Source organism: Narcine bancroftii, chromosome 4 (genome assembly GCF_036971445.1).
Source record: "Narcine bancroftii isolate sNarBan1 chromosome 4, sNarBan1.hap1, whole genome shotgun sequence".
Classification (NCBI taxonomy): Eukaryota; Metazoa; Chordata; class Chondrichthyes; order Torpediniformes; family Narcinidae; genus Narcine; species Narcine bancroftii.
Window position 1 is genome coordinate 213,961,269 of NC_091472.1, and position 14,796 is coordinate 213,976,064.

General features: G+C 42.8%; 1 protein-coding gene and 1 pseudogene across 5 annotated transcripts in view; both read left to right on the forward strand.

Moving 5' to 3' along the window:
• LOC138761575 (partitioning defective 3 homolog B-like) overlaps positions 1 to 14,796 on the forward strand; it is a 1,428,627-nt gene that overhangs the window by 781,780 nt on the left and 632,051 nt on the right. For all 5 annotated transcript variants that reach the window (XM_069933904.1, XM_069933905.1, XM_069933906.1 and 2 more), the window contains one exon: positions 4,787 to 4,831. In XM_069933904.1, the coding sequence (XP_069790005.1) occupies positions 4,787 to 4,831 (45 nt within the window). The remainder of the gene's footprint in view (positions 1 to 4,786; positions 4,832 to 14,796) is intronic.
• LOC138760243 (T-complex protein 1 subunit zeta pseudogene) lies at positions 11,323 to 13,103 on the forward strand (annotated as a pseudogene).

The window sequence follows — 14,796 nt, forward strand, 5'->3', positions numbered from 1 at the left end:
ATACTCTGATTTATGAAAGCCAACATACTAAATGCCTTCTTCACCACCCTATTCTCCCGTGATTCAACTTTCAGGGAATTATGTACCATGACTCTTAAATTCCTTTGTTGCACTGCACTCCTCAAATGTCTTCCATTTAACATGTATGACCTATTTTGATTAGTCCTACCAAAATGTAGCACCTCACATTTATCAGTATTAAACTCCAACTGCCATCTTTCAGCCCACTCTTCTAACTGTCCTGTATCACCCTGTGAGCTTTGATAATCTTCCTCGCTCTCCACAACACAACCAACCTTTGTATCATCTGCAAATTTACTAATCCAATTTGCCACCCTATCATCTAGATCAGGGGTGTCAAACTCAAATTCACGGAGGGCCAAAATTAAAAACTTGGACTAAGTCGAGGGCCAAACTAAATATTTATTGAAAATTTTCAACAACATCTGCATGCTTTCTCTTCTTTCAACATATGTAATGTTAAACTTTAGGATATAACTTTAGGAGGATAATGTTACAGGTTAGGAGTAGGTAGCTCAAGTTCACCCTTTGCTTGACCTGAGGGAAACATATTTGGTCCCTGTGGAGATGTAGTCAGCATTCACAGGCTGTGTCCATTTTGGCCTGCATCAGGACTCAGCATTTCCTGCTCACTCCTCAGGCTCTAGGCCTCTATTCACCCTCGACCCATCATCCCTCTACCTGACCAGCCCTTTACCAACCTCTACTCACCCCTCACTCCACTCATTCTGCCTCTACCCACTCCATCCTATACACGCCCCTCTACTGCCTCTCCCCTCAACCTGTTCCTCCCTCTACCCGTCTCTCACCCTCTAATCACCCCTCCCCTACTCGCCCTGCCCCTCCCCTTTTACCTCTTCCCTATCCACCCCTCCTTCTACTCATCCCTCCCTCTAACTGCCCCTCGCACCACCATAACTACCCCTGCCCATTACTCCTCACCTACATCCTCTGCCCACCCCTGCTTACCCACCCACTCAGGCCCAGCGCACTGCCGATCAGCCTTTGCGGACAGCCACCATCTCTCTCTTCACGTGCAGGGCCGAACCAGCTGTCCCTGGGGTCCGCGCGGGTGCAAGCGCTGAAAGCCGTGGCGACCGGGAGAAGTGCGCTCGCGCTGTGGAAGGGCCATCCGGTGCCAGTCGCGCGGGGCTCGCGCTGCCCGGGGGCCGTGCGCAGCCTGCCATGCCCGTCGCGCCGACAGTAAATCACAGGCGCTTGCCCATCCGCCGCACCGCTCGACAGGTGGGAGAAGTGACTGGTTGTGCGGGGAGTCTTCCAACTGGCTTGTCGGCTGATGACATCGACAGACTTCTCGTGTTACAATTTCTCGTGTTACAATGGGGAAGGATGTGCAATGAAGGGGGAGGATGGTGGGGGTGACATTACCAAAAAGCAGCATCGGCTCTCGCTGCAGGGCGGGCCACCTCTAATACATTTTTGAAATGATCTTGCGGGCCAAATATAATTATATCGCGGGCCAAATTTGGCCCGCGGGCCAGAGTTTGACATGTGTGATCTAGATCGTTAATATATATGACAAACAGCAGTGGACCCAGTACCGATGCCTGAGGCTCTCCACTCAACACTGGCCTCCAATTCAATAAACAATTTTCCGGCATCTCCCATCCAACCATTGCTGAATCCAATTCATTACTTCATTATTCATACCTAAAGCTTCCATCTTCTTTCTCAATCTCTTATAGGGAACCTTGTCAAAAGCCTTACTGAAGTCCAAATAGACAACATCTTCTGGTTTCCCCTCATCAACCTTTTGAGTAACCTCATTGAAAAACTTTATAAGATTTGTTAGACATGATCTACCATGTTTAAAACCATGCTGACTATCTTGAAGAACACTTTCCATTAATTTACCACTCACCGACCTGAAGAAAAAAAATTGTTTAAAACTTCTTCCATCTCCTCTGACTTCTCACAGAGCCTATCCCTCACTATTTTTTACTTTTAATGTATCTATAGAAACTCTTTGGAATTATCTTTTATTTTGGCTGCCAAAGCAGCTTCATATCTCCTTTTAGCCTTACTAATTTCTTTCTTAAGATTTTTTTTTCACTCCTTATATTCCTCAAGCAGTTCACTTATTCCCTGCTGTTTATATCTATTGTACACATTCCTCTCCCTCCAAACCAAGTTCCCAATATCTTTTGAAAATCAAGGCTCCCTACAGTTTCTAACCTTTCCTTTAATCCTCGTTCAAGTTTATTATCATCCAACTGGATGATTTTTCCTTTATGATTTTTTTTATTGTAATATAGAAATTTAAAACAACTATACAGTCTTTATTAGCTATAGAACTCATCCACAATCATGTGAAGGGATCCATCTTGAATCCAACCAAAGCTGCAACAAGCTAGTCTCAGACTCCTTCTAGTGGTTAGGAGGATCACTAGAACTCTATCAATACACCCCTTTTCCTTGAGAGGTTTAATCTAACAACATGACACACATAAAGTATTCATTTCAATTTAAAGTTCCTCATAAAACATAAACACAAACATCAGCTGAACAAACATTTCAAGTGTGCAGTTTTTTTTTCCCTTTAGAGATTCAGCCTGTCATCAGGTGCTTTGATAATTCATGTGGATCTTCTTAACACAGGTGCTTGTGTCAGCTCTGCTGGTCCACTACTGTCCAGCACAGGTGCTGTTTCCTCTGTCGCTGTTCAGGCTGGATCTTCTGCATTGGTCTGTTCCTGCAGTGTCTCTGGCGTTTTCATCAGGTTATTTTGATTCCACCTCAGTATTTGACCATCCTCTGTTCTGACAGTGTAGGATCTTGGATTTACTTCCTCCAGAACGGTGCCCTTCTTGTCCGAGATGTTAGAATCGCCAAGTCCTTTTGTGCCATGTTGTGCCAGTGGCCCTAGGCTTCTTGCTGACTTGTCATAGTTTGCCTTTTGTCTCCATTGCAGATGCTTTTGTTTCCATTTGACATCTTCGAGATCTCTGTTCTTGTTTGGGTCTGCAGAGTAGGGAAGTGTTGTGCATAGTCTGCATCCCATCAGATGCTCAGCAGGTGACATGTCATGTTCAAATGGGGAAGCTCTGTAACTCAATAGAGCTAGATACAGATCTGAGCCACTGTCTAGTGGTATAGGGAATGCTTAAAGTGGGATGTGAGTGGAAAGAAAAAGGTTGAGAACCATTGCCTTATGCCATCGGTGCTCTGTGATTAGTAAGGGATTAGTTAAGGTATGTGGGTGGAAAGAAAAAGTTTGAAAACCACTGTTTTAATTGTCCCTCATTGACTTGTTATGTGCATGGTTTCAGAACTCCATAGGAAATGGGCCAATGACAATTTTTCTCAAGAAAATATTTCAGTCACTCTCAATATTCCCTTCCCACCCACATACCACCTTAAGCAATCCCTTACTAATCACAGAACATCGATGGCATAGAGATTTCTAAAAGTAGGATGTGAGTGGAAAGAAAAAGGTTGAGAACCACTGCTGTAGTGCGACTCATTTTTTTTTAATGAAACGACTGTTGTGTCATCTGCAAACGACGTTACTGTTGGAGCTGGATCTGACATTGCAGTCGTGGGTCAATTGGTCAATAGTGAGGCTGAGCCCACAGCCCTAAGGTGCGCTTGTGCTCAGTGTCACAGTGCTCGACATTCTCCTACCAACTAGGACATACTGCAGTCTTTCAGTTAAGAAGTTCAGAATCCAGTTTCAGAGATTGAGGACAGCTTCTTTGCCAGCCTCTGAGGAATGATCGTAATAAATGCCAAGTTGAAGTCAACAAACAGCAGCCAGGCATTTGAGTCGTTGTTCTCCAAGTGGGTAAGGACGGAGTGGAGGGACAAAGCTATAGTATCATCAATGGAATGGTTCCATCTGTATGTGAATTTAAATGGATCGAGTGTCTCTGGGAGGTGCGTTTTGATGTATTCCATCACTAGACGCTCAAACCATTTCATAATGGTCCGTGTAAAGGGTGGTAGTCATTGATGCCTGGTATTGTCACCCTCTTTGGTACTGGATTGATGCTGGCTGTCTTTAAAACCATGGGGACTCTTGGACTGATGTGTTAAAGATGTCTGTAAGGACATTCATCTGTTGGTCTGCGTACTCCTGCTACCTTATCAAGGTTCACCTTGGATAGGGTTCTCCTCACCTCGACTGTAGCTATGCAGGGGGCTCATTCATCAGTCTGTGCCAAACTATTATTCTGCCGAGTCCCACTGACTTGCACCCAATCCATCGTCCTTCTCCAAAATTAAGCCCACAGTCCCTGCTTCAGCTGGCAGCTCGTTTTAAATTCCCAACACTCTGCGTTAGGAAATTTCTCCTTATGTTCACCCCATTAACTTTTCATCTTTTACCCTTAACCCATTTACTCTAGCTGTACCCATCATAATTGTGTATACCTCCATCAAATCTCCCCTCATTCTGCTATGCTCCAGGGAATAAACTCCGTTCCTCAAATCGCAGCAGCATCCTAATAAATATTCTCTGCACTCTTTCAATTTTATTGATACCTTTTAGAAATATTGATCAAGGCACTTGGAAGGACTCACTGTTCATCTTTGAAGTAATGTCATACAACTTCACATCCATCTGAAATTGGAGATATGCTGCACTTTAAACCTCTAATCCAAAAGATAGCACCTTCCCAGTGTCAGCCAGGAGTTTGTATCCAAGTCTCTGGAGAGGGGCTTAAGCTTTCAGACTTGCAGGTAGATGGGAAATTAGCAATTATTGCAAAGGAATTATAAAAACAATGTTTCTTGTGTTTTCCAGTGGCGGATGAGAGTAATGTTGGATCTCTGGCATTGCACCAATACGGTAAGATGCTCTTCTTGTAATACATTCCCATCAGTTCATTGTTTAACTTGTCCTTTGTTCACATAAAATTGCTGATTTATATCAGTTCAATTTTTTTTAAAGAAAGAAATGTTTTTCAGTTTCCTGTAATATCTGGCAAGCACATTTAACCCCCAGTGAGATTTTTATGCTTAATGTTGTGACATAAAATCCTATTGTACAGAAGTTGGCTACTCAGGCCATAAATCTATGCAACCTCACTGAAAAATTACATAATCATTCCTATTCTCTGGTCTTCTTCCACTGCCTTTTTAAAATTTGTAATCCATTCCCTTTTGAAAGTTACTGTTGTGGCTGTTGTGTCAGTCTGTTCCAAACCTTAACAGCTCATTATAGAGTCATGGGATTATGTAGCAGGGTAACAGGCTATTCGGCTCAACCCATCCTCATGCCACCCCCCATGGTACCCACTTGGTCCATCCCCTTCTAAGAGCAGCCACTCTCAACAGGAGCCATGGACTGAAATTATAGAATGTGTTTTTATGCAGTTAGTAGGAGAGATGTTCAGCAGAAACCAACTAAACTTGACAGAGCAGGGGGCCCATTAACTTTGAGCAGAGTCCTAAGGAGACCCCAGCCAAAAGAACGGTTGAGAATGGCTGACTTAGAGATTCAAGGGTTCATCAAGACCACTGTTCCCTGTAAGCTGTGCGCGTGTGCACGAACACACACGTTTTACAACCAGCGCACAAAGACAATTAAATGTGTGCGCAAACTGAACAAAGTAGTTCAAAATATAGAATAAAATCTTAACTAAGTACATTACTTGATAGAATGAAATCATACTTGTATTATATTAAAACATTCCAATACAGTTTTATTAGCCACGAGAGATAGGCTGTGCCAATCATCTTGAAACAATTTCAAGTTTGCATTTGCACAAGCATTCAGTGTGCACTTACTTTGGTCACAGGAAAAAAAAATTTTCACAGCATAAGATTTTTATGCTGACGACTAAAAATTAGAGGAAACATTGGTTTCTTAAATTCCGTCAGTGTTCCAGCTTCAATTATTCCAGGTGCCTGCTCCTCACTGGGTCAATACCTGAAACCTCCTCCCCTTCACTCTAAATCATTGTCCTGCATCTATCTCTGGAGAAAGTTTTTCTGCCATCTACCCTATCCATATGTACACCTACTTCACTAAGAATTCTAGAATTCATTGCCTCTTATTTGCCCAGATTACAACTCTGTCTGCCACTTTACGTCCCAAAACATCACCATCTCTCTGCAGCCAACGACTGCCTTCTGCACCACCATCGAACTTCGTGTCACCCACATTCCCCGTATTTCACTCTGTTTGTATCGTTGCCATCTAGCTTAAACTGTGCCCAGCATCCCATTAACTTGCCCTTCCACCTCCCGATACACAGATCACTCAGTGCTTTGCCTTTAATTGGGTGGATAATCCAAGCATACAAACAAGAAGCGTCATTTTTTTCTAGAAGTCACAATACATAAAACGTTTCTTCTGCCCCATTACCTTCACGCGGTGCCCCACAGTGTTATGATTACTAATTATGCTCTGCTTTCTTTGATCATTTGTTCTTTTTATGGATCAGAATTTGTGGCCACTCCATATCTGTCTCGTTTGTAAGCAGGAGTATGACACAGATTAACATGTTAGGGCACAACTGAATGATGTAACTTACATTCTATGACATCTGCTGTGAGCAAAATGATTGATTCCGTTCTGCATTGTTCCCCTCCCCACCACATTCCTCCAGGAAATATAAAAATCATTAGCGAAGAACAGAATCTGTGCATCAGAACAAATGTCCCATGGTGATCGACATGGGGATGAAGTAACAGTGTTTTTTTTTGTAGACTATTGTAAGAAGTGATCCTACCACAAACTCCCCATTGAGGCAGTAATATCCATTTAATGGCACGTCATGCTGTGATACATATTCCCTATCCTCATCAGTACACTGTATAATCTATCAAAAGGACATCACTGTCCCTTTAACTTTGTTAGGCAAGCTTTTTTAAAATATTTTTTAATTTGTTTATGAGCGCACATCATGTTGTGCAAAATGACACTCAACTTTCCAAACCAAGTAATTAAAATTCCTTACCCAAAGGGGCATGTTTTATGAAGACTTGCTGTATGTCTTGCCCTCATCTCAACCTAATTTGCAAATAGCAAATCTTCTTTAGCCAAATTGTGAAGTTTTGTGCCCTTCATATCAGTTTCTCTTAAGATTTGGAAATTAGATCTGGGGCGAACCTTACTGAAGCAGTTTTGACTTCATGAGTAGTTTGTGCTGTAAATTGCTGGAAGTGTGTCCTAACAGCAATATGTCAACATCATTAGTGACTGAATAAAGAAACCTGATGATTCTTCATGTTTGAGAAAGAATTCAGAAGGTGAAGAAGAAAATTGGAAGAATCAGTGAGAATGGAGGGAAGGCAGGACAGGCAAGAGTGAATGAAAGAGTGACTTCTTCTTCAAGTATCAGTTTCAAAGTACCCAAAGCGCCTGAAGCTCCGCTGCTTAAATTTGTTCTCTTCCTGTGTTTTATGTCGTTGTAATAATTCAAGATGCTTTTATTGTCATGTAATAAAACAGTAAATGCAATATTCCATGAAATTTCATTCTGCCTGCTGCAAGGCAGACAAAGAGTTGCCATTACTACTGCCCGGCGCCCCTTATAGCAAGAGAAAGAGAAGCCAAAGAGAGTCCCTTCAGAGACACTGTGTCTCCGTGGATTCGCCTCCAGCATTCCCGCAGATTCTGCAACCGCGCAGACTCCTGTTCGATCCATCGGCATTCCAAGCTTCAGATCCAAACCTCCAATCAGGGAGATTCAGCGCCTGAGGCCCTTCATGGGCCCTTCTTGCCCTCAGCACCCTCTTGGATCCCGGTTCCCATGAGCCAGTCACCAGCAGACTGTAGCCCACAGTTCTTTCCACAAAGAACACTTAGGTTGTGACTTAGCTGGCTCCGTGTGCTTGTGGGGTTTGTAATGGCTTTTGTATGAGTAATTTGAGCAAGTTCATAAAAATAACACTGAGGTTAAGGGTGAGATGCCACTTGTGCAGAGCAAACAGCAGGGGCAGTGTGAAATAGACCAGCGAGTTCTTGGGATTCTTATAAGTGGCAGCAGCATATCTCTTCATCCCCTGAGCTTGACCAATTTAAACACTAATAACGGCATGCGCTCTTACTTCCTCAGCAAGATCACCCCAAACATGCCAAACCATTGTGCATAACAAATCTTAATCTCTTCCATAAAGTACTCGGATATTCAAAACTAATACAAGTAAGTGCCTCGGAAGGAAGCAATCTCTAACCTCATCCTCATTTACCTCTACCTCTAATAGTTTGTTTGTGCCAGTAGTGCCATCCTGCGCCCAGGCCCAGTGTAACTATCGTGGCATGACATGCGGCAGCTGCGGGATCCACCATAAATTACTTCAAAAGACTAGGAGTTAGATAGAAACTGATAGGCTTTTGCGAACAACAGAATGGAGGCATGTCCATGGTGGTCGACTGTGCAGGACTGTGGAGAGAGCTGTGGCACAGTTGCCGTTATTCAGGGGTCTGTAGGAGGAGCCACAGGTACAGTCAGCAAGGGGTGTGTCCAGACGAACTAACAATTACTGACACAGCCAGAACAGTGGTTTACAACAATATCCCTCACATGCAATGACTGTTTGAAGTCTGTGATTCATAGGCTTCACCAGGTGCTGAGTATCTTCTCTGGTGATGTTCTGCCATGCCTCTACTGCCACCATCTTCAGCTCCTACTGGTTTTGGGGTCTTGTCCCCTTAAGCTTTCTCCTCAGCATATGGAAGGCCTGCTCAATTGGTCAGAGAAACTTGTCACCAAAGTACTTCCAGAAACAACTTGCCTTGAGGGACAAATGGTCCCAGCTGGAAACATCAACTGACCATTTCTCTCCATGGACAGTGCCTGACCCGCTGACCTTCCAGGTTCTCTTCCTTCACCCCGGATTCCATCACCTGCAGGCCTTGGGTTTATTTTGCATATTTTCAATGCCGTTGTCATCGCAAATGGTCTCAAAGTGCTTCACCGGGAGAAGTTATCACTGCAGCATATCAGACGAACAAACATTGGTTCAATTAAGTGGTATGAGTAAAACACGAATGTCTATGTAAAAACACAATGCTGGAGAAACACAGCAGGTCAAATAGCGTACTTTATATAACAAAGATGAAGATAGACACCCAACATTTCAGGCTTGAAATATAGGCAGGAGCCTGAACAAAATGGTGGTGGGGTGGGGGGAGGAGCAGAGTCCCACAGGCAGGAGGTAATAGGTGGATAAGGAAGGCAGGGCACACCAGCAAACAGAAGGAGAGGGGATGGCTTCATGAATAGGGAGGGAATGTCGTGGAGAACTGAAGGTAATATAAATGGAAGGAGAGCAGGGAGTGGCCTAGCACAAACCGGAGAAGTCGATGTTAATGCCATCTGGTGGAAGAGTGCCCAGTCAGAAAATTAGGAGTTGTTCCTCCAGTTTACAATCTCATACAAAAGAAGTAGTGCTTTTGAAAATCAGAAAGATGGGGAGGTGTTTCCAGAACTTTGACGTCCTCTCTTTGTCAGGAGTAGATCAATTCTGGTATGATCAAATCAAGTGAAGTTTATTTTCAATCAGTTGCACAAATACAGCCTGGCAAAACCGCCTTCCTGTCCTGGGGTAAAACACACAGACACACAACAGACATAACACACATACAGACAAACTATACATATGAAGACAAGTATTCATATAAATAAATAAATAGATTTTGCCATTCAGCATTCTTACTGCCTGAAGCATTTTTGTAGCATTGGAGTGGAGGCTCTTACACTCTTGTATCTCTTTCCTGACGGGAGCAGCTGAATGATGCTATGTGTGGGATGAAAGGGGATTTCACTGATTTGGCCTGCCCCCTTCAGACAACGATCCTGGTAGATCACGTCGATGGAGTGGAGGGAGACTACAGTAATCCTCATTGCCACTCTTATGGTCCAATCCATTTCTATGCAGAAACTGTATCACACTGTGTTGTAGCTGGCCAAGGCATTCTCAATAGAGCTTCTGTAGAAGGTTGGCACAATAGAGGTCGGTAGCCTTGCCCTCTTCGGTCTTCTCAGGAAGTGCAGTTGCTGTTGTGCCTTCCTAACAAGTGAGGTGATGTTGTGTGTTCACAATAGGTCGCTGGTTAAGTGGACTCCAAGGAACTTGGTGCTCTCTACCCTCTCCACTACAGAGTGATTAATGTGGAGAGAAGGGTGGTCATTCCTGGTGAAGAAGCCAGCCACATATTTTAGAGGCTGCAGTGTAGAAGTGAGGCCATCGAAATTATTTGCAAACAAACCTGCAAGTTTTTAAAAATCAAATTACTCCTGATCAAGTCCTACAGCTAATCAGTAACTGAGCATATTATGAGCAACATTGTTGCACCAGTTTCTTTTTAATGAAGATTGCAGGATATTGACAAGGAGACCATCAGGAGGTTGCTGGTTTGTCAAGTCCTGCAATGGATTTTGAGTATCTGGCAGCACGTCTAGGAAGTAGATACTGGAATCCTCTTGAGAATTGGGGGTATTTAACTTGATGAGCAGTGCTGACATAATCAAACCAAGGGCAAAGAGAAATCAAAACAGGCAGTAGGTACACCATAGAACCATAAAACAATTACAGCATAGAAACAGGCCACTTTGGCCCCTCTAGTCTGTGCCAACCCACTTTTTCTTGCCTAATTCCACTGACCTACACTCAGTCCATAGCCCTCCGTACTTCTCCCATTCATGTATCAGTCCAAATTTCCCTTAAATGTTAAAATCGAGCCCGTGTCTACCACTTCAGCTGGAAGCTCCCACCCCTCTCTGAGTGAAGAAGTTCCCCCTCATGTTCCCCTAAACTTTTCCCTTTCAGCCTTAACCCATATCTTCTATCAAATCACCCCTCTTTCTTCTATGCTCACAGTCCCTGAAATCTGGGCAACATCCTAGTAAATCTGCACTCTTTCTATCTTATTGATATCCTTCCTGTAGTTACATGATCAAAACTGCAGACAGTACTCCAAAATTGGCCTCTCCAATGACTTATACAACCTTAACATAACATCAAATATACTCAATACTTTGACTGATGAAGGCAAATATGCCAAAAGCTCTCTTTCCAACCCTAACCACATGCGACACCAAGAAATTATGTATCTGTATTCCCAAATCCCTCTGTTTTACCTCACCCATCAGAGTTCTTCCATATATTTTGTACATCCTTTCTTGGTTCATCCTTCCAAAATGCAACACCTCACACTTGTCTGAATTAAATTCCATCTGCCATTTTTCAGCCCATTTTTCCATCTGATCCAGATCCCTCTGCAAGCTTTGAAAACCTTCTTCACTGTCCACAACGCCTCCAATCTTGGTGTCATCTGCAAACTTGCTGATCCAATTTACCACATTATCATCTAGATCATTGATATGAATGACAAACAACAATGGTCCCAGCACTGATCCGTGAGGCACCCCATTAATCTGATAACCAATCATCTACCACTACTCTCTGGCTTTTCCTGTCCAGCCATTGTCAAATCCAATTCACTACTTAACCATGAATACATAACATCTGAACCTTCCTGACTTGTCAAAGACCTTGTCAAAGACCTTACTAAAGTCTATGTAGACAAAATCCACAGCCTTTCCTTTGTCAGCTTTCTTGGTAACCTCCTCACAAATCTATAAGATTGATTAAACACAACCTACCATGAATAAGGCCATGTTGACTATCCCTAATCAGTCCTTGGCTATCCAAATAATTGTATATCCAATCTCTTAGAACACCTTTCAATAATTTACCGACTACTGATGTCAGGCTCACCCGTCTATAATTTCCAGGATTCCTTTTGGAGCCTTCTTTAAACAATGGAACAAGATGAGCTACCTTCCAATCCTCTGGCACCACACCCGTGTCTAAGCACATTTTAAATATTTCTGCCAGAGACAAATTGGCAGCTGTCCTGGCAGAGGCTGTGGTCAATGCTGATCTGCACCAGCCTCCCTCAAGGTCCAAGGGAATATCTTGTCAGGTCTTAGGGATTTATCCTCCCTTATTTGCTTTAACTCAGCAAGCACTTCCTCTTCTTTAATCTGTAGAGGTTCCATGACCTCACTGCTTGTTTTCCTTACTTCCCACAAGCAAGATATGGAAGACTGGTATAATATGGAGGTCACTAATGCCTAGGACACCATTTCCCAGCTTGAGGATGAAATCAGTCATTTGAAGAATGAGGTGGCTCACCATTTGCGAGAACGTCAGTAGAAGGCCCTGGAAATGGAGAAGCAGGTGAAAGTCTCCAAAGAAATGGGCAGAGAGACTCTTATCAATGTGACCAGCGCATCATTACGCACAACGGTCCACAACAAATTGGCAGCTGCCCTGGCAGAGGCTGTGGTCAATGCTGATCTGACAGTGAAAAAACCAAATGAGTCAATAGATCTCTTCATGGTTGAAATAATGCAGATGAAACACAAATAAAAACAGAACGACACACCTTGTGAAGGGAATAGTATTGGATCATGGCGCTCGGCACCTGGACTTGGTGGAAGATGCTTACATTCTCACCTGCAGCATTTCACTGAAGTATGAAAAGAGGGAAGTAAATTCTGAATCCTTCTATAAAAGGCTGGTGAAAAAAAAAAATTGTGTAAGCAGAGAGAAAGTTCATTGAAGACAGAGTTAATAAAATTATAGCACTGAAAAAGAAAGTTTGTGGACATTTCAGGAAAAAAAAGGATTTGTCGTAATTAACCAAATGAGCTTTGATCCATTGTATTGGATGCATTTGCAAAAGATATTGTGCCCTTGAGAGGAGCAAAGCTTTCTTGTGGAGGTATTGCTCTGAATTCTGTGGAGGACCTCACCTCAGAATGCTTGGGCCATGCTGGACTTGTGTATGACCATACCTTGGGTGAAGAACAGTTCACCTTTGTTGAGCAATGCAACAATCCTCGGTCAGTGATGCTGCTTCTCAAGGGTCCAAATAAACACACTTGAACACCAGTAAAAGATACAGTGCGTGATGGTCTGCTTGCGGTGATGCTTTGATCAAACAGAAGGCAGAGCAGAGTTGGGAAGGCAAGCATTTACAGATGATCCATTGCTTATTCCCAAGGTACTTGCACAAAACTTAGGATAAGAGACACTTGTTAAAGTTCAGTCTGAATACTCTTAAAAGCAGTCAACTTGTTGGAGTAGACTTGAACTGAACAGAAAACAACTTCTGAAGATTCTGGGCAAGAACATTGACCCCAAGCACGAGAACCATATAAAAAAGGACAAGTTCTGCTGCAACATTTATATCATTCAGTGTTTGTGTGACTGGCTGACATTTTGCTGGAATGAAATTGATCCTGGTCAAACCTCATAAAGAAAAGTGGTACCATGTTAAGAAAGGCCTTGCCTGTTAACTGAAGATATATTTTGTGATTGTTGCAAAACCAATGCGGATAGGCAATAGCTGTCTCGTCTGCTTTTGGGTTTTTGCGGTTTTTGGAACAATGGAACTAAGCAGCACAGTAATATCTGCAGAATACCTGTATCAGCGGTTAAACAACAAACAACAGCAGGCTTTATGAGCACCGACATGACGCCACAAGTAGAAAACTCACATGAAATATTGTTTAGTATTTACAAAAAAAAACTTGATATCTGCTTACAAAAGATGTAAACCTGGGAATTATAGGCCCGTGAGTCTGATGTCTGTGGTGGGCAAGTTGATGGAAAGTGTTCTGAGGGATGGTATTTACAAATATTTGGAGGTACAGAGATTGCTAGGGAGTAATCAGCATGGTTTTGTCAGGGGTAGATCATGCTTGACAAACCTGATTGAGTTTTTCGAGGGGGTTACAAAAAAGGTTGATGAAGGGAAAGCTGTGGATGTTGTCTATTTAGACTTTAGTAAAGCTTTTGACAAAGTTCCCCACAGGAGGTTAGGAAAAAAGGTGGAGGCATTAGGTATAAATGAAGAGGTAGTGAAATGGATTCAGCAATGGTTGGATGGGAGGTGTCAGAGAGTAGTGGTAGAAAATTGTTTGTCCAATTGGAGGCCGATGACTAATGGAGTTCCTCAAGGATCGGTCCTGGGTCCACTATTGTTTGTTATATATATTATCGATCTGGAAGTAGGGGTGGAGAATTGGATAAGCAAGTTTGCGGATGATACAAAGACTGGTGGTGTTATGGACAGTGAGGAAGATTACCGTAGATTAAAAGGTGATTTAGGAAGGCTGGAAGTGTGGGCTGAGAAATGGCTGATGGAATTTAATATAGATAAGTGTGAGGTGTTACATTTTGGAAAGGCAAATCTAAATAGGTCAGATGCATTAAATGGTAGGCTATTGAGATGTGCAGAGCAACAAAGGGATTTAGGAGTTGTGGTAAATAGTACCCTCAAGGCTGATACTCAGGTAGATGGTGTGGTGAAGAAGGCATTTGGAATGTTGGCCTTCATAAATCGGAGTATTGAATTCAAGAGTAGGGAGGTTATGATGAAATTGTACAAGGCATTGGTGAGGCCAAATTTGGAGTACTGTGTACAGTTTTGGTCACCAAATTATAGGAAAGATATAAACAAAATAGAGAGAGTGCAGAGAAGGTTCACGAGAATGTTGACAGGATTTCAAGGTTTGAGTTACAGGGAAAGGTTGTGCAGACTAGGGCTTTTTTCTCTGGAGCGTAGAAGATTGAGGGGGGACTTGATAGAGGTGTTTAAGATTTTAAAAGGGACAGAGTAAATGTGGATAGGCTTTTTCAATTAAGAGTGGGGGAGATTGAAACTAGAGGGCATGGTTTAAGATTGAAGGGGGAAAATTATAAGGGGAACATGAAGGGAAATTTCTTTACGCAAAGGGTGGTAGGGATGTGGAATGAACTTCTGACAGACGTGGTTGAGGCAGGATC